The 20,320-nt window shown below is 40.3% G+C and overlaps 1 protein-coding gene across 11 annotated transcripts in view; it reads left to right on the top strand.

Annotated features, from left to right (window-relative positions):
• Positions 1-20,320, top strand: part of ASPH (aspartate beta-hydroxylase) — a 222,546-nt gene that overhangs the window by 20,004 nt on the left and 182,222 nt on the right. For 8 of the 11 annotated variants that reach the window (XM_027042929.2, XM_053208017.1, XM_027042930.2 and 5 more), the window contains exon 2: positions 19,882-20,031. In XM_027042929.2, coding sequence (XP_026898730.1) covers positions 19,882-20,031 — 150 coding nt within the window. Of the gene's footprint in view, positions 1-13,342; positions 13,702-19,881; positions 20,032-20,320 lie in introns of those variants that run through there. The other 3 variants (XM_015070919.3, XM_053208013.1, XM_053208015.1) reach the window with 3 other exon arrangements.

Here is a 20,320-nt window from a genome sequence, read left to right on the forward strand (position 1 = left end):
GGAGAGAACACAGCAGGCCAGTCTAGCACCACGCCTCTGGGGATGTTGCTGACCTGTGGGCGGCCGAGCTATAAATACTGGTTGAATCAATGAGCTGTGCCTGAGCAAGGAGTAGGGAAAGGAAGACTAAACTGAGAATGATCTGAGGCTTTTGAAGACCCCAGACCCCAGACTCCAACTAATGTTTTCTGGGTAGTTAACTTTTGGGGAATCAGGACAAGTAGAAGACGTGGCAAAGACCCCCAGAGGACAGACGGCCCGTTCTTATTAAAGGAAGCCGGGTTCAGGGTAACTAAACTGAAGTCTCACGGCACCCGTAGGCAAATTCTGGGATTAAAAATGATTTTTAAGCACCCAGAAAAGAAAGCCTTGAAGACTGGGAGACACTACAGGTTTATCAAGGTTACTAAGTTACCAAGTAACCACAAGTTACTAAGAAAACCAGAACTGCTTGTGCATTTTGATAAGCTTTCCAAATAAGTGGTCAGGACACAATTTTGATACTTTTCCTGACTTCACCAAGGTATTTAACACTATCTCTGAAAATCCACCTGTGCCAAAGATGGCAAAACATTGGGGGACTGTACCCACGGAGCACTGATGTAATGAGCACATGTCAACTTCAAGGGAGCCCCACCCACGTAATGCTTGTTAATTTGTGGGTGACACTAAGTACTGAGGGAAACCTAATGCCAGTAGGGAAGAACATACTGCAAAAGAACAGCCTGGCTGGGAAGGTGGACTTTACCAGGGTTAGCATGGTATTTGCAAAATAAACTCACCGTTGAGGACAAGCTGGGAGAAGCTTGAAGTAGGAAGTATTTTTTTTTAAGGTCTAGTATTTTGTTTGGGTGTGGTTGTTTTAATTGCTTTTAGTCTCAGAGGGAGTTGCCTGCATCATGTGACTGAGGAAGAGTCCCCTTCAGTATTTGCGTTCTTGGTGACCAGAGTGAGGGAGGTGAAAAGCCCATTGTGTTGGGTGGGCTGCCTCTGGAATTGTGGCTTCAGATGAGGGGGCTGCTGTTAAGGAGACAGTGATGGAGGACTTCTTGGAGGAGGAGGAGCTTTTGGTGAGGTCCTTGGCTGAGGGCGTGTTGACACTAATGTGAGGAATGGGTGAAAACGTGGGGGATGGCTGGTCTGGACTACAGAGTCCTCCTGGGGGACATCACCATTTCCAAGGGTTTGAGCAGCCCCTGGGGGGCAGAGGAGGTAGGCTTACTGTCCCAGGTGAATTTGAGGCCCAGGTGGGGCATCTGGTGGAAGATGTCCAGCAAGCAGATGGAGGCTTGTGCGTAGAACTTGCCTGTAGGAGACGTCCAGGTGGAGACAGCTTCCCCGCTTCTTACTTTGAGATCAGTGGCTGAATTGGGATCCTTTGCATTACTACTTTGTTGAGGACTTGATCCTGAACTTCTTTGATCTTCTTTTCTAAAACCAGTCTAATTTTGTTTTTATTTTTATATTTTTCCAACTTTGTTTTGAAACTTTAAACCTATACAACAACAAAAAGATTTTGTACGTTGAAAGACTTGCATACTGTTTGCTTGGATTTACCAACCGTTAGCTCTTTGCCACATTTGCTCCGGGTGTGTGTTTATCTGTCTTCCTTTTCCTCTCTCTCGTTCTTTGAAACTCTTTGAGAGTAAGCTGTAGTCATCATAACAATTTAACTCACTTAACTAATTCCCCATGTTTCTCCTAAGGACAAGGACATTCTCATACATAACCACTGTAGAATTCTCCAACTCAAGAAATTATCTAAATGCACTCCGTCTTCAGATTTTTTTTAGTTGTTTCTGGAAGCATCTTTAAAACTTGAAGCTTTTTTTTTTTTTTTTTAATTGGTTACTTATCCAGAATCCAATCAGGAATTAACTTGGGAGCTAGCTTTTAACATTTCAGGCTCCTAGCCTTAAGCATCTGGAGCACTGGATTCTTTAGGACTAGAATGGGCCTGGAAATCTATATTTTCCCAACTTTTTAATATGAAAACATTCACTCCTTTAAGACTGTTACAAGAAAAGTTCATTTAGATTCACTACTAGTGAATTGTTAGTATTTTGATGTGTTTGCATTCTCTGTTTCTCTAGACACACACAAAGATACTGTTTTATGTATTTATGCATTTTGCTGCTGAACCATTTGAAAGTTAAATCATAATGCTTCACCTCGTAATACTTTAAGTCATAATAACATTCTTCAGTGTGTTCTTCCTAAGAACAAGGATATGCTCCGGCATAACCACCATGTAATTATAATGCTTAGGAAATTTAACACTGCTGTAGTATTGTTACCTAATATAAAGTCCATACTCAAGTTTTCCTAATTTATTCCAATAATATCCTTTAAGCTGACCCTCCAGCCCACCTTTCAATTCTTGATGTCTATTTTACATAAAGATTTTTAAAATTATGTTCCCCCCCCCAAAGTCTCACAGGTAAATTATATGCCTTCTCGCTAAAACGTGTTGTTTTTGTGATTTTCTAAAGATTTTACTGGGTGTACAAGGTGAAGATTACAGTAAAGAAACCTTCTGGTTTCCTCAGTATTCTGGTAATTTAAATTTGTGAGTCATGAAAAGTTGGGAGGAAACACAAATAATTGCACAGGTAAACTTGTTTTTGAAAAAAAGCTAAGGGTTCAAGTGTTGGTGGGGCTGTTGGGTGGCAGAGGAATTAGGTTTATTCCATCCCCATGAATTTGAGGGGAAAATAACTGGCTTAGAAACATTTTTGTGACTCATCATATCTAACAAAATATTCCTTAAAACTCTCAAAATTTCTCTTGCTTTTACTCTCTGTGATACCTGCCACTAAACGACATTTAGTCAACGTATCTCTGACCTGGCCTTTGACTTTCGGACCTTTCTTTCCTGGGCACAGTGTTTGAGCCAGTGACAGAGCTTCTGTCAGGGACAGTATGTCACAGATCCAGTAATTAAGTGTGAGCACTGGAATGGATGTCACATTTCAGAATGTGAAGCATGGAACCCTGTTAAAGTTTAAATAACATTTTCCAATTCGGTGATATATAAAGAATGAGTAAATAATACATGAGACAGCATCAAAATTAAAAGCTTTTACCCATCAAAAGATGCTTTAAGAAAATGAATAGGAAAGTTGTAATCTGGCAGAAAATTTTGTAACACATAGATCTATTAAAGGACAGGTGTTTAGGAAATATAAGGAACTCTTGCAATTCAGATTAAGAGTGTTAGAAAAAATAGACAAGTGTGCAAAAGACTTGAACAGACAGTTCACAAAAGATGATAAATGGTCAGTAAGCACATGAAGAATGTGCTCAAACATTGGTCTCAGGAGAATGCAGATTAAACCACAGTGAGACACAACTGATAGTAGTCAGAATGGCCAGCGTTGAAAAGACTGACAATACCAAATGTTGGCAAGATCCTAGAAAAGACCCCTCATACATTCTTAGTAGGTTTATAAAATGGTAGAACCACTTTGGTGAAAGGTCTGGCAGTTGCTTATAATTCTGAATATACATGTGGCCCCTGATCCAGTAATTCCAAGTGATTTAGCGCAAGAGAAATGCAAGCATGTTATTTCCTATATGCGAGCAATAGTCTTGTACAAGAGTATTCCTAATAACTTTGCTTGTAATAGTCCAAATGGGGAACAGGTTTCTACCAATAGTAGAGTGGCTACATTCTAATATACTCTGGTATGTTTATATAGTGGAGTACTACTGAGCAACAGAAAAGAATGAACTGCTTCTACACAGAACGTGCTTGGCTCTCTGGAACGTCACGCCAAGGGAGGGAAGCCTTACACAAACAAGCACATATTGTGTGCACACATAGGCAAAACCAGGGGGACAAAGAAGGAAGAACAAAGGGTCTGCCTCTGGGGTTGGGGTTGGGGTTGGGGTGGAAGGTGATTGGAAAGTGCCACGAGAGAACTTATGGGTGGTGTTAATCTTCAGTGTCTTGACAGGGCTTTGGGTTACACAGTGTGTATTTTTGTGAAAACTCAGAGTGTACACTTAAAATGAGAGCGTTTCATTTCATGTAAATTTTACATAAAAAATGGTAAAGAATGGGGCGCCTGGGTGGCTCATTCGGTTAAGCGTCTGACTTCGGCTCAGGTCACAATCTCATGGTTTGTGAGTTTGAGCTCCCGTCGGGCTCTGTGCTGACGGCTCGGAGCCTGGAGCCTGCTTGGGATTCTGTGTCTCCCTCTCTCCGCTCCTCCCTCACTCATGCTCATCGCACTCACTCTCTCTCTCTCTCTCTCTCTCTCTCTCTCAAAAATAAATAAAGCTTAAAAAATTTTAAAAAATGGTAAAGAAATATAAAACTGTAGGTTATAATAGAAGCTGAAGTACTTAGAGGAGGTGAACCAGTGTCTACAAGTTATCTTGAAATGTATTCCATATAAAATAGGTTAGTAGATGGATATAGAGGGATGAATTGACATGCCAGAAACATTATAATAAAGTGTTCATAGTAGAATCTAAGTGATAGCACATGGGTATTCTTTGTGAAATTTGTTCAGCTTTGTTGTGTGTTTGAAAAGTTTCATAATAAAACCTTGGGAAAATACTCATATTGTTTTTTCGGTCATATGAAAAATGGTTAAATACTGGCAGTTTTTCATGGGCTGTTCTAATACATGTGGCCACATTTTGTAGCTGTTTTATTTAGCAGTCTTTGTCTGACAAGGCATTGATACAAAGCCTCATTTTCTTCTAGTCATTGTGCTTAGCTGGAGTGGATTAATGTGTGGTTGGCAAGGCTCTTGACCGTCTTTGGGACAGATTCCCTAACGTACCAGTCACTCTCCATTTCTGGTCTGTTTGCTTTAAATCAGGTCTCCTCTTCAGTGTAGAATTTTTTTTTATCTCCTATTAGCAGCAAGACTGGAGGGCACAAGGAGGGGAAGGGCTCTACGTGGCCCTCTTTGGGGCAGTGCCTTCCTTGCCTCTTGTAGGCTGTCCTCAAAATACATTGTGATGCATAATTGCATCAACTATGCTTTTGGCCTATGATTTTCTAGTAAGTTAACTCTGAGACCCATATGCTTTGCCATTTACACGTGAATCCGCTGCACACTTTGTGCTAGTGCTTTTCTGTCCCCCTCCCATCTCTCCCCATTTGCCCCTGAGGACACTTTTTGTAAATGATGAATTCAATTGTCCTAGAAAGTGGGAACTGGTGAGGAAGGATAGCTATGGATCTTCTGCTGTCTAAAGAGGTTAAGGTAAGGCATTTGGGAGCACAGCTGCAAATCAACTGTGGTCGTACCTGTTGGTTTTATGACCTAGTCTCGTTGCCTTAGAGTTAGATGAGTGGGGCTAGGCTTTTATTTTACTGTTTTTTTGTTTTTTGGTTGTTTTTTTTTTACAATTTTTTTTATTGTTACTGTTTTTAGTTTTGAAAAAAGAAACTTATTGTTTGTTTCATATTTCTTCTAACAACTTTTTACCACCTCAGAGTTTCTGAATGGACACCACAACTCAGTTTTCTTTAGATGCTCCGCCATTCCCAGTTCAGCAGGAGACTGATTTTGAACTCCATAATCACTAAATACCACTAATAACTGTTACCAACATTGATGATTGATTTGCCAGGGAGTGCTTTTTCCTCTGAGACTGTTTTCTCTTTACTGAGTGCTCTGTAGGGAGAACTAATTAAGCCTCAAACACTAACTTGTTAGGCCTGACGTGAGGAAATGCATTTTTGGAGTTAACTACCATTCATAGTATGGTTTTAGCATCTTAACAATGGCACTTCAGTCCCTTGCAGATTCATAGGTGGAGGTTGATGGACCTGTGTTCATCACTGCAGAAGAGAACAGCTGAATCCAGGACACAAACAGGGGGACGTTGGGACAGTGGTTCCTCAACCTGGGGTTCCAAAGAGCAGTGAAGGTTCCTAAAAATAAAGGGAGGCTGATATAGATAGTCACGGCTAATATTTCACTTTCCTTTACTATTTACACTGATGAAAATGGAGACGAGTTCTCAGTTTTGTCTCACTAAATTCTAGTACCCCTTGTCACTCCTTCAGCCCCCTGTGCCTTTTCTATACAGGGTTGGTCAGGAGAGCAGTGTCAGGCATCTGACTGTGGGGCCAGGTGCACGGGGGCTGCAGCATCCTTCCAACGTGGGCCTACTTATGTTCAATATAGGTGGCAGTCACCAAAGATGGATCAGTGAGGAAATTTTCTGACACAGAAGCAGTGAAAACTTGCTCGTAGACTAGCTTGGCTTCATAACCAGTGTTTGGGAAACACTGGGCTTCTTTCTTAATATTTCCCTTAACTATTTAGAGGTCTTTTCCTAGTGTGAATTAATTTTAGGATAACTTGTGAAAATGGAAGAAACTTGAAGTGGTGTGACATTTGTTGGACTAGATTTTGTGCCCTTTTTTGTCAAGTATGAGCAGGAAGAAGTGTGATTACTCATATCATATCAAGAATTTGAGAACAAGTTCATGCATTTAACAAATGTTTGTTGAGTTCCTACTAGGTGCAAGGCAAATGTAGAGGAATGAACAAGGCAGATGAAACATGCATTCTGAAGGAAGAAGGAAGTTAAGAATTAAATTACCAATGAAATAATGCTGTGAAGAAGTACATACTACTGTGTGAGTGTATTAGAAAATGCTCTCACAGGAATAAATATACAGTGGGAGAAAGGCAGTCTCTTGAACAAATGGTTTTGGCAAAACTGGATAGGTACATGCAAAAGAATGAAACTCAACCACTTTCTTTCACCTTACATAAAAATAAATTCAAAATGTGAGACCTGAAACCATAAAAATCCTCAAAGAGAGAATAGTCAATAATTTGTCTGACATTGGCCACCATAGCAGTGTTTTCCTAGCTATGTCTCCCGAGGAAAGGGAAATGAAAGTAAAAATATACTGTTGGGACTACATCAAAATAAAAAATTTCTGCCCAGTGAAGGAAACAATCAACAAAACTAAAAGGCAACCTACTGAATGGGAGAAGATATCTGCAAATGACAAAGCTGATAAAGGGTTAGTACCTAAAATATATAAAGAACTGATACCACTCAACACCCAAAAAACAAATACTCCAGTTAAAAATGGGCAGAAGAGATGAACAGGCATTTCTCCAAAGAAGACAGACAGATGGTCAACAGACACATGAAAAGGTGCTCAACATCACTCATCATGGAAATGTAAATCAAAACTTCAATGAAAGAGACACCTGTCAGATACATCTGTCAAATATACCTGTCAGAATGGCTAAAATAAAAACACAAGAAATAACAAATGTTGGGGAGGATGTAGAGAAAAAGGAGCCCTCTTGTTCTGTTGGTGGGAAGGCAAACTGGTGCAGCCACTCTGAAAACAGTATGGAGGTTCCTCAGAAAATTAATAATAGAACTACTCTATGATCCAGTAATTGTATTTACCCCAAAAATGCAAAAACACAAATTCAAAGGGATACGTGCACCCCTGTGTCTATTGCACCATTATTTACAACAGCCTAACTATGGATGCAGCTCAACTGTCCATTGATAGGTGAATGGATAAAGAAGTGGTATGTGTATATAGTGGAATATTCTTCCTCCATAACAAAGCATTAGATCTTGCCATTTGCAACAATATGGATGAAGCTAGAGAGTATAATGCTAAGCAAAATAAGTCAGAGAAAGATAAACATTTCACTCGTGTGGAATTTAAGAAACAGAACAAATGAGCAAAGGGAAAAAGAAAAACCAAGAAAAAGTCTTCGTTTAAAAAATGTATATTCATTTATTGTGAGACAGAGAGAGAGAACTTGCGTGCACGGGGTGGGGAGGGGCGCAGAGAGAGAATCCCAGGCAGGCTCCGGGCTATCAGCACAGAGCCCAAAGTGGAGCTCGATAATCATGAACTGTGAGATCATGATCTGAGCTGAAATCAAGAGTTGGACACTTAACCGACTCAGCCACCTAGCCACCCCCAAGAAACAGACTTTTAACTATAGAGAACAAACTGATGGTTACCAGAGGGGAGGTAGGTGGGGCAGTGAGTGAAATAGGGGATGGAGATTAAAGAGTACACTTCTCATGAGGAAAGAGAAAATAATAATCATAATAACAAAGAGAAACAGAAAGAAAAAGAAAATGCCATCACAGTGTTATGGGAAAGCCTCCTTGAAGAGGTGGGATTTAAGAAGAAAAAGCAGTAGATAGCTGGGCTGGGGGCAACTATGTGGTGGTAACCCAGTGTTGACATTCATTCAGGAAGAGGGCATGGCCTATGCAGGACCAGAGCAGGGTGAGTGTTTTGTATCTGGAACATACACAGCCATAGGAAGTGACACAAAATGAAAGCCAGAGTGGTTGGCTGGGGCCATGTCACATAGAGTCTTATAGGCCACATCAAAGATTTTTATTTTATCTTAAGAACAGTGTGAACCCCTAAGAAAAATAGGTTTTTTTTTAAAAAAGGGTAATGATATAATCGGGTTGAAAAAATTATTGTGCCTGCTGTATAGAGCAGGGAAAGTATGTTAAAGTATTGTAGTAGCCTATGAGATGATGGTAACATGGATTTGGGTGGTCTCAGTAGAGGGGCAGAACTATGGGTGGTTTGAGACACAATTTTCCACTTCTTTTATGTCATGGCACATATAAATGGTTTTTTAAAATATCATGCCAGGGTAAATAGGCAAGGATGACCTAGGGGCTGAGGGGAATTCACGTCTTGGCATAGGTGTAAGCCATTTGCAACAGTCTGCTAGGGAGACTCTGACTTGAGAGATGGGTATTTGGGAAAAGGAAGAGGATGAAGTCAAGGATGAATGCCAAGTTTTTGGTTTAAGCAGCTGGCTTTTGATGGAAGTGTTCCTGAGATTTGGACAGAGAGGAGAGGAGAAAGATCATGGGTTCAGTTGTGTGTATGCAGAGTTTGGGTTTTCCATACGGATTCAAATGGATATTGAGTAGACAGATACATTTGAACCTAAAAGGAGAGGAAAGTTTAAGCCTATGGATGCATTAGTCAACTAGGCAGATGGCATAGGAGCAAGGCATATGGAATTTCCACATTTGAAAGTCAACTAGAGGAGAATGAAGTAGCAAAGGAGATTGAGAAGTAGAAAGTTCAGAAAGGTAGAAGAAATACGAGATGAAGAATCAGAAAAAGTCAAGCAAGGAAAGAGAATGTTTTAGGAGGAAGAATTCCTTTGAGAGGGCAAGTTAGATGAGGACTGAAAATACTCCATTGGATTCAGCAACATGGAAGTCATTGGCGTCACATTAGAGTGACTGCCCTGTGCAGAAGCTACATCGCAGCCTACGTACAGGGTGTAAGGAGTGAGTGGGCCATCACAAAATGAAAGCAGTGAAATCATAGCTCTGTTGAGAATTTCATCTATGATGGGAAGGAGAAAGCAGGGGCTCACTCTGGGCTTGAGGGAAGATGTAGTAAAGGCAGAAAGGCTGACAGTACCAGAGAGTGAAAGGATAAGGAGGGTGAGGTAGCTGAGGAATTGGGAGGAAAACAGAGTGGATGCTGGTGAATGTAGGTTTGTGATGGGTGGCAGTGCAGTCCTGACGGTTTCCTGCTGATGCTTCTGTCTTCTGTGCTATAAGAGGCTATGGCGTTTTCTGAGTATGAGAAAATAGGATTCTTGAGGGGCAGAGATATTTGAAATAGTCCTTCTGGAGAACAGGAAAGGGAGTGTTTCAGAGATGTGTGCAGGACTGACAGGCAGCCCTGAGGGCCCGTTGGGATTCGCTCCACTGTGTCCTGTGCGTGATTTCTTTTGGTGTCCCTTGCTGCCCTTAACAGTCGTGGATAAGGGTGAGTGATTGTGTTCATCCAGGGAGACCGTTATGGTGGATTGATGGCAACGAATGGATTGAGGAGCAAAGGCTTTAGTGAGTCAGGGAGTGACTTAACTGATGAACTGTGGACTCTCAACATGGAAAGATGTGAAGGCAGCAGGCGAGGAGGAGTTCAGAAGAAAGTAGAAGCAAGAGAACTATGGGATCCAAGAAGAAGTTGTTGAGTAAACGAGCTGGAAAAATAGGAGGGTGTGTGATCCGAGTGGATGTTTTTATTCTGTGCGTCACATACTGGGGACAGCCTAAACCTTCGCATTTAGAGGTGGTGCTCCCTAGCTCAGGAGGGTGTGTGCAAGTAGATTTCACTCAATGTCTGAGGAGTTCTGTCTGTAATACTGGCTATTTAATAATTAGATTTCAAAAAAGTTGCTCATGTTTGCTGTGGAGACTATATGTAGATGAGGGGTGTGTGTGTGTGTGTGTGTGTGTTTGAAGAAACAGATTTTTGGTATCTTTGGCTATCCTGCAGTTCTCATGATAGACTCAAGCCAACAGAGCTTTCTTAGCAAGGTTACAGAATCTGTCAAGATGGTTGTGCCAGGGAAGCTACAGAGATACCTCAACAAGGATGAAGATGCCATTAGACAGGTGAATTAGGGTGGGTTTATCACAAGAGCCCTGGTAGGGATATAATAATAAATGTTGGGGGGGCGTAGTTCAGTTGGTTAAGCATCCGACTCTTGGTTTCGGATCAGGTCCTGATCTCACAGTGGGTGAGTTTGAGCCGTGAATGGAGCTCTGCACTGACAGTGTGGAGCCTCCTTGGGATTCTCTCTCTCCCTTTCTCTCTGCCCCTTCTCCGCCTTAAATGAATGAATGAATGAATGAATGAATGAATGAATGAATGTTGGCTATAGGATGGAGGGGAGCAAGGTCACTGGGGGTGAAGAAATGAAGGAAAGAGAACTGGTCACATTTGCCACACAGGTGGACATTGACATCACACGGTACTGGCTGGTTTCCAGGTGAGTACGTCACTGAGGGGAGAGAGCACCGCAGGTGGTCGATGGCAGTGAGGAGGCAGGTTGGAGGGCAGTATAACTGGACAGCATGGGCCTCAGAGGAAGAGGGTTTTGTTGCTGTTTCTTTTTTAGGGGGTGAGGAAATGACGCTCTGCAAACTGGTCAAAGCAAGCCCTGCTTTCCTCCTCCTCCAGAGCCTGAGAATCAGAGCTGGCTAGCACGGGAAGCCGGGCAATGGTTCTCTTCATGTGTGGTCCCGGCACCAGCTGCCTCCAATCACCCGGGTGGGAACCTATTAGAAATGCACGTTCTCGGACCCCAGAGGCTCAGAAACTCTGGGAGTGGGCCCAGCAGTCTGTGTTTTGACAAGCCCTCCAGGTGACTGTGATGTGCTCCCGAGAGCCACTGCTGCGAATGAAAGCTGATTGGGTGAGGGGAGGGAAGTAGTCCTTGGGACCCGTGAACAGTCTCATGGATTTCCCCTGGCATGTTTTGGAAGCAGGCAGAGCCTGGCATCCGTGGACACGAGACTGGGCTTTTGTGGTCTCCAGTGGCATCAGGCTGATAATAATAGTCTCAGAGCACGTTAGGAGTTTGATCTTTGTCTGGATGTAGGAATTTGCTATTAGCCCCAGCAGCGATTGATTATGAGGAATAATTTATGACTTTAGTTTGACTTTAGTTGTCATTGCCAGGGTTTTAAAACTGTGATTTTCTATATGCACATGAATTTATTTTTAAACTTTTCGTAAATATTTCCTGTCATAAAAATAAGTTGTGTTTATTATAAGTGAGAGTAACTTGGAATTCAGAATTTCTTTTTCCTTAAGGAAGAAGACAGGTTACATGTTACTTCACAGACTTAGCCTGTCCACCCTATCTCAAATAGCAGGTGTGCCATTATTGTGCCACTAGGGAGGGAAGACCTTTTCTTAAAAACCTGTAAAACTTGTAAAAGGTGAAGGAGAAGATTGTGTCAATGTGTGTGATGAACATTTGTCGAGGGGGATGATTGGAGCTGTGTTGGAGAAGCCTCAGGGGTGAGGTACCCCCGAATTTAGTAGGCGTGATTCTCATCTCAATTCGGCGTTGGCCACAGACCTGTAATTCAGAATGCGGCTGCCTTGGTGCAGGCCCATAAAGGGAGAGAGGGAACTCCGGCAGCTTGGGCAGCAGTGGTGGCAGGCTGGTGTCATGAAACAGAATTGGGATTGGAGGGGTGGGGGCTTGTGCATGTGTCCCAACTGATTCATTGGAAACATGTCACGTGGATGAATTCAACAAACACTTGCACGCCTGGTTTAATGCCAAGACGCATTCTAAAGGCAAGGAAATTGAGGCCCCCAAGTTTGATGTTTTCCCCAAATCAAAGTCAGTGAGGAAGCCAGGAATCGAATCCGGGTTTCTTAAGTCTGAAATGGGCTACCTACCATGTGAGTATAGTGGCTTGGTTTCCTGTGGCCCCAGGATGGGTCTCTTGTCACTCTTCCTCTCTCTGAAAACAAAAGAAAACCTCCGAAATATTTGTCAAATAAATTTGTATGGTGGCGGGTCTTCTTAATTCCCTGTCAACAACTGATTCACTGTCATGTAACATTTTAGCACTCACTCACTTTAGCAGGACGGATCTTTGAGGAAATGGCTCTTGGTCAGAGGACACCTGGGACGCTCAGCAGTTTTGTTCAGTTGCCCTGACGCCTTGTTCACTCTTTTCAGCTCTTGGCCATCAAATATTGGGACCATAGGCGACTGACTCCTCTTTAGAACATTTAAATGTTTAATTTGCTTGTGAAGCAAAAATTGTGAAGGAAAAAAAAATTAAACCCTCATAAATAAAGGTTGCCGCCTTGCTCTCGATGCTATTTGTGCTAAATTAATTTAATGTACTAATCAGAGTTCTGATGAATTCTGTGAACCGCTAATTTTAAATCAGTGAATAAATGGTAGCACCTTTGGGCTGGTTTTACTTCCCAGAAGGGACTATGTGGAGTTGGGATTGGAAGGAAGTGGAAAAAATCAGAAGACAGTTGCACACTCTCTTTCCAGTATTTTCTCTGAGGTCCTGTTTCCTGGATCACTGTTGCCACGCTTCAGAGTTCCTTCTTTCCCTGCCTGCTCCCTTCCAGCCTATTGGCCCTCCCTCTCCCCCATTCCTCCCCTGCCTATCTTCCCTCCATGCTTTCATTTCCAGCTCCTTCTCCCTTCTTCTCTGGGGAAATACGTTTTTGTTTTTTTTTTTTTGGTTTTTGTTTTTTTTTTACTTTTGCTGCATTAGGAATTAGACTTAGAATGATCATACCTGTGAATCAGAATTCTAGAGCATTAATTAATTTCTTACCATTTAGTTTTCTGTTTCATTCAAACAAACTAAGTAATGGTCTTTCCATGTAGGCATTTGATTAGACCCTGAAGGGCCAAATCAAGCTGGTTTCAGCATGGGGCCACATGTTCCAGCAAGGCCTGTTTCAGTTTTGAATGATTCGGTCCTTAGGCTAAAACCATTCGAGACTGACTCCAAGAAAACAGAAACAGAACTGGCAACACACTCTGTTCCATTTCATTTTGTCCAGCATGCATAATTTTTTTAAGGTTTGGAGTTGGGAGACAGCACCAACCGAGAAAGGAATCCCGTAAGTGGGAGAAAGGCTGTCGCATTGTTAGGAGAGCATTTCAGCCTGAGTGATTAGCGGTATTTGGCCATGAGGAAGGGGCCTCTAAAAATAACTGCTGAGCAGAGTTTGCAGTCAGGTCCAATTTCAGTTCTAGAGGCCTTGCCCGTGGAACAGTCGGCCAGTCTGAAGCTGTATAGGGAAGGGCACTTGGCGTGCGTGATACCTGCTGATAGCTCCGATTTTTGTCTTCCATATATACTCTTCATGGATTGAAGAAACCAAAATGGCTGAAGGTAAAGGTACATTTTTATTGTTTGGGTTAAAAGTGGTTTGGGATCTAGCTGACAGCTTTTAGCTTTATTTTCAGTTGTGCACCTTTAAAATAGTTTTGACTGTTCGACTGCGTTTTCTACATCTTTTCTATTTAGAACTCCTGGAGACATCACCTTTTCATGGTAGTTTAATTTTTCCTGGAGTAATCTGTCCTTGATCTGAATATGTTTTGGTGTCTTAGAATACCTTTTAGTATATTAGATTATATATTTGTAAAAGCAGAAACCACATTTTTAAAACTTCAGAAAAATGTACAAGCAGTCTTCTTTGGTCTTATAATTACAGTAAATTCAAAGAATTGTGTGTAGTTAGATTTAGATCTCATATGACATTATAGGAAATCTAAGGCATGTGTAAGTCTTGTATTAGTGAGCACACTTAGTTGGTGCAGGCAGAGCTTGACTCAGGCTTTACCATGTGTGGAAACTGACCTAATTTTTGTGAAGCGGGTGATAAATGCAAAGTAAAGATGCTAGTGTTTTATTTTGTATTTAAACTGAATCATTAACTTCAAGGGTTCTTAAATAATGTGTTGAATTTACATTTTTGTATATTTGTTTTTGCTTTAGTTTGTGAGTTAAGAATGTCTTTCCATTTAGTTGAAAGCAAGCTACATTAGCTCGTTATGTTTTTGTTTTTCACATTGATTTGGACTTTTTATTTATATATGTTCATTTGTTACATTAGGTAACCCTAGCAGAGTGGTAAGAGCCACCGCAGTCCTGCTGTGGCACATACATTCACAAACAGAACCCCATCTTAAGACCCCAGATTTCTGTAACCTTCCCGTCCCAGTTCATCATGTCAAAAATTTATTTATGGAAAAAAAAAAAGACATATTAAGACACCAAGACAGCTCCCAACTCTCAGCTGCCTAAGTGGCCACTGGAAGGAGTCTATTATTAGTATGGAGAATATGAATATCTTTACTTTGACCACTGTTTTAAATAAATGGTTAGAATGGGTCACCTGACTATTCTGATGAAGTACCTCATCCAGCCATGAAGAAGAATATGAAATATGTATCTTTAGTTCTTTTAGAAGACATTTCTCCCTGTTTCTGTGGTGATTACATAATCTGCATAGTTAGGTAAAATCAGCTGGTACTTCTGACCCACATTTACCAGTTCTTGGCTTCCAAAAGATGATGCTTTGTAACATAAAAAAAATAATCAGTTTGATGAGTTGCTTGACAGCTTTTATGTTTTTTCTTTAAACTTTAAATGTGTGGGACTTATGTATAAATTTATGAAATCATCAGCATAATGCAAAGCAAAACTTGGACATGGTTGATTTGTAATCCAGTTTGTTGTAATCCAGTTACGTGACTGACTGACCCCTGTTCAGGTGCTGGGCATGTCTTATTTTCTTTTTCCTCAAATGAACAATAAAATTTACCTATGGTCCCTAGCCCACGTTTTGTAGACACACATTTCATTGCTCGCTGTGGTAATTTTCTGTGTTTGGTAGTAAGAACAGTGTTCTGATTTGGAGGTCATTACTTTTGGTGGGTCAGTGTGGAAGAAAATGAATCCCACAGTTCTTGCCATATTCTTAACCTCCATTAACAAAATCCCTGGGACTACAGGGACTACAGGTGGAATCATGAGTCAGAAAATGAAATGAACACTCTCAGATTTATTCTGATCTTAGAAAATAGGGTTGACTACTAGAAATAGCTTTGGGACAAAGTGCTGATTTCAGGTCTCTTTAAGGTGTTTCTCTTGAAGTGTTTATCTTACTGTGTTTATTTCAGTTCATTGGACAGAAACTAATCTGCCCTTTGGGACTAGGTACGCCATATTTTCAAAGTGACATATCAAGGGAGTATTATTTGGTGTCAGTTAAAACATTCTCCTAACGAAGGTGTCCTGGGAAAGACTCCTTTTTATAATTTGCTGTTTGTTCCTTTATGGAATTAGTAAATATTAACCGCAATAAGACTAATAATACTAGAGCAACAATTTTTTGACATTATGAAGGATGGATAAAATATTGCTAATAATTTCATATTCTAGCTAAGTAACATTTACCCTTTTTTTGACGTTTATCTCTTTTAAAGTGATTAATCTGTTTGATAAACAGTATCTTAAATGAAAAATCTAAGATTTATTGTACATTTTTTGCATGCTTTTTTTTCCCAACATTTATTTATTTTTGAGAGAGAGAGAGACAGAGTGTGAGCAGAGGGGCAGAGAGAGAGAAGCAGGCTTCAGGCTCTGAGCTGTCAGCATGGAGCCCGACACGGGGCTCCAACCCACAAACTGTGAGATCATGACCTGAGCCAAAGTTGGACGCTTAACTGACTGAGCCGCCTAGGCACCCCCATTTTTTGCATTCTTAAACAGTTCAAAATATTATTTTAATGACAGACTCAATTTGATGGTCATTATTCCCTTGTTCGTAAGATTGTTTTAAGGACAGTTCAAGGGGAATAGCCCCCTGCCATGTATTCTTTTCAAATTCTTTATCTTGCTGCTGGTTTTCATACCTCCTACAGGCCTGCCTTCCATCAGCACTGTTGGTTTCTAATTTCTTTGAGCACTTTGTTGCTTTGACTCAGGTGAGGTTGTCTGTAAAGTATATTCGTTAGTTTTTTGCAGTAAGTTAGGACACGTGATCAAAGTTGTTAGCCTCATTTTTAAAACAAATGTAAACGGTCTGTAGATAAAGTATGTTCTTTACTGTGTTTGGCTCTCCCTCCCCCCCATCCCTTAGCTCTGCTGTGGTGCACGCATTTATATGATTTTTTTAAAAACACTTTTTGCGCTTTTACTTATATTTAGTGTTGCAGGTCAGTAACTTAGATGAGTATTTACTGAATTAACTTGGTTAAGTGATACTTTAGTTTTGAGAATCTTAGAAATTTTCCTTCATTTCTGCTTTAAGAAAGAGAAATGGACATAGAATTGATCTTTGAATCCAAGTAATTATTTTGTTTCATTAACAATTTCATTACAAACTCATTTTAAATTATAAATCCGTATTTGGCAGTAAATGCGTATTTCAGAAGGCATTTTTCTTATTATAATTAGTATTCTATATAAATGAGAGTATACGTGCATATATTTGTATGAATATAGAAATAAAAGTTTTTTTATACAGCATTAAAAAAATTTTTTTTAATGTTTATTTACTTTTGAGAGAGAGAGGAAGAGAGAGAGAGAGACAGAGTATGAGTGGGTATAGGGCAGAGAAAGGGAGACACAGAATCTGAAGCAGGTTCCAGGTTCTGAGCCGCCAGCACAGAGCCCGACATGGGGCTCCAACCCATGAACCATGAAATCATGACTTGAGCCAAAGCTGGACGCCCAACCAACTGAGCCATCCAGGTACCCCTATACAGCATTAAAAATGTCTTCATGGGGCTCTTGGGTGGCTCAGTTGGTTAAGCGTCTGACTTCTGCTCAGGTCATGATCTCATGGTTTGTGAGTTCAAACCCCACGTTGGGCTCTGTGCTGATGACAGCTTAGAGCCTGGAACCTGCTTCGGATTCTGTGTCTCCCTCTCTTTGCCCCTTCCCCGTTCATGGTCTGTCTGTCTGTCTGTCTCTCTCTCTCTCTCTTTCTTTCTCAAAAATAAACATTATTTTTTTTTTGAAAAGTCTTCATATGTATAGAAGTTTAATAAACACACAACACTGCTGGTGTATCTATGGTACTCCTCTGTCCTCACTTTTTTCTCTTATTTTTTTAAAATTTTAGTGATGCTCTATATTGTTCAGTAATATCAGAAATCATCATTTTCACCCACCAACATTTCTGAAGTTTTCACCCAGTCTCCCCCTCCCATGGCTGTGTTCAGGTAATGAAACAGGAAAGCCTGTTTTAAGTGCATTTAATATGTAGCATTATAATCTATGCCGGAGAGAATTTGAAAAAGTATACATTATGTTTTTAGATAGCCAGCTTTTAGGAGACTTCTAATAATCGTATAAGAAATAGTAGATGGTCATATGTTATTTGGTAAGTATTCTTTTGTGAATTCACCATATGATTATAAATCTGGTCCTAATGTTAAAGAACATAAGAAAAGAAAATTGACTTTTTTTTAAGAATGACATTTGTCTTATTTAGTCATAATTTTACATAATTAAATATGGATATCTAGAAAAAATATATGTATTTGAGTGTGTATACACACATACACTCTCACTTTCTCAGACTGATTTAGTTTTTGTGGCCCCTTTTGAAAAGTTGATCTAGTGGTTTATTTAAAAAAAATTATCCTTTTAATAAGATTTTCATTTCATTTTTTTTCTTCTAGAAGATTTGGCAGTATATTCTTGATTTGAGCCATTGGAAAACTACTACCAGCATTCTTTAATGAGAGTTGGATTTAGGAATCAGAAAGCAGGTTCTAGATTAGAGCTAGTGCGGTTTTTTTTTGTTTTTTTGTTTTTTGTTTTGTTTTTTTTGAAATCCTGTAATTTGGTTCAACCGTATGGATCAAGGAACTCAGGACCGTGGAAGTCAGATTTAATTCCTAGCTCTACCCAACTTGTCCTGGTGAATCATTTGAACTTTTTTCTATAAAACAGCGTTGATTATTCCTGTCCTTACCCCCCGTGGTTCTGAACCAGGCATCACCCTTGTAGGGTCATTGGCGGTGCTTTTGTTTGTCATAATCACTGGGAGCTCCTTACCTTTGGGACCCAAGGAAACCAGGGATGCCAGCTGCCCAGCAGTGTGAGGCACAATTGCACAGGATAAAGAATTGTTCTTTACAGACATCCAGAAATGCCCTCTCGAGATACACTGACAAGACCTCTGTGAGAGTCACATGCAGTTGTGCGCGTGGAAGCCCTTTAAAATGCATGACCCGCGTGCCACAAAGAGAAGACAGTGTCCTGCTCTACTCCCTGGTTGGACTTTTCCTTTTCTCAAGGGCATATGGGAATACGACCTATCCTTTTAATAGTATTTACTATGTTCCTTTGTAAGAGAAATTTGAATACCGTGGTCCTTTCTTTCAAGGACAGTGTTGTCCATTTTCTCTCCGTGTCACTTGACTATCATGTTTTGTTTGTTTGTTTACTTTGGGCTGTAAGAATATTTCCAAAAGAGAAGGTGTATTTAACACACGAGATGTGATACATGACACTCAGCGGACAGAGTTGACAAAGCTGTTTCCTGCATTGAGACCGATTGGATTGTGCATGATGAGCCTTTTCCTGCTTCCTTAGACCCCAGTGGATCTTGTCACAGAGGGGGACTAATTGTACTATTTTGCTTCCCTTCTTCCTTGACCTCTCTTTGCTCTAAATAGTCTTGTTCCTTCTTCTGTCCTTCTCTGGATAAGAATATGGAGCCATTGTGGGGGGAGATATTTTCTGTGACCATTAAGAGGCGTTTTAAGATTCTACAGACACTAAGTGGGTCAGAGAAAAGGATTTGGCCATATTTCTATAGGATTTCATGAAATCGTTGATAGGCACTGAACTTTAGGGGAGGTTATATTTAGGTGGTTTGGGTAAAGAACTTAGAAGGAAGGTATACATATTATATGTATTGCACATAATATAATATACATGTTATATCAAATTTTTTTTTTTTCAACGTTTATTTATTTTTGGGACAGAGAGAGGCAGAGCATGAACAGGGGAGGGGCAGAGAGAGAGGGAGACACAGAATCGGAAACAGGCTCCAGGCTCTGAGCCATCAGCCCAGAACCTGACGCGGGGCTCGAACTCACGGACTGTGAGATCGTGACCTGGCTGAAGTCGGACGCTTAACCGACTGCGCCACCCAGGCGCCCTGGGGGGAGGTTATATTTAGGTGGTTTGGGTAAAGAACTTAGAAGGAAGGTATACATATTATATGTATTGCACATAATATAATACACATGTTATATCAAATTTTATTTTTAAAAAATTGTTAGCCAACGAGTTGTTTATTTCTTTCATTACTTCTAAGTCAGAGTTTTACATATGTGGTGTTGGGTCTAAACAGAATCTTTTCTGTTTCAAAATCTTCATTTTACATAACATGTTCTGAGAATTTGAGTGAAAACTGTTTTTGAAATGATTTACCAATGTAAACACTTTCAAATTACTGGAGAAATAATTCAGGAAAAAGAGGTGTTTAATAAAGTGTCATCTTGTATAATGACATTGTTCATCTGCTTTATTTTTAAACAGATACAAAGCATGGAGGACATAAAAATGGGAAGAAAGGAGGACTTTCTGGAAGTTCATTTTTCACATGGTTTATGGTCATTGCATTGCTGGGAGTCTGGACATCAGTAGCTGTCGTCTGGTTTGATCTTGTTGATTATGAGGAAGTTTTAGGTAAGAATTTTGGTATCATTTCTTTTGTGAATTTGTAAAAGCATAAAAGACATTCTTTAGTAATCTTAAAGATTTGTCATTACTTGAGGGCATACTCTTAATTTCTGTAGGCTTTCACTTGTTCTCAACAGGGTGGGAATACAAGGGGATGTTAGCAGGGTTACCTGGGAGTAATGACTTTTCAGCTTCTTTGAACATGAGCTGCAGTTAAAAAAAAAAAAAGGCTTTATACTGTATGTATATCCCACAGAAAAGTTTTATCAAATAGCACTTAACTCTTAGGAAATGG

This window comes from Acinonyx jubatus, chromosome F2 (assembly GCF_027475565.1).
Source record: "Acinonyx jubatus isolate Ajub_Pintada_27869175 chromosome F2, VMU_Ajub_asm_v1.0, whole genome shotgun sequence".
In the NCBI taxonomy this organism is placed as follows: Eukaryota; Metazoa; Chordata; class Mammalia; order Carnivora; family Felidae; genus Acinonyx; species Acinonyx jubatus.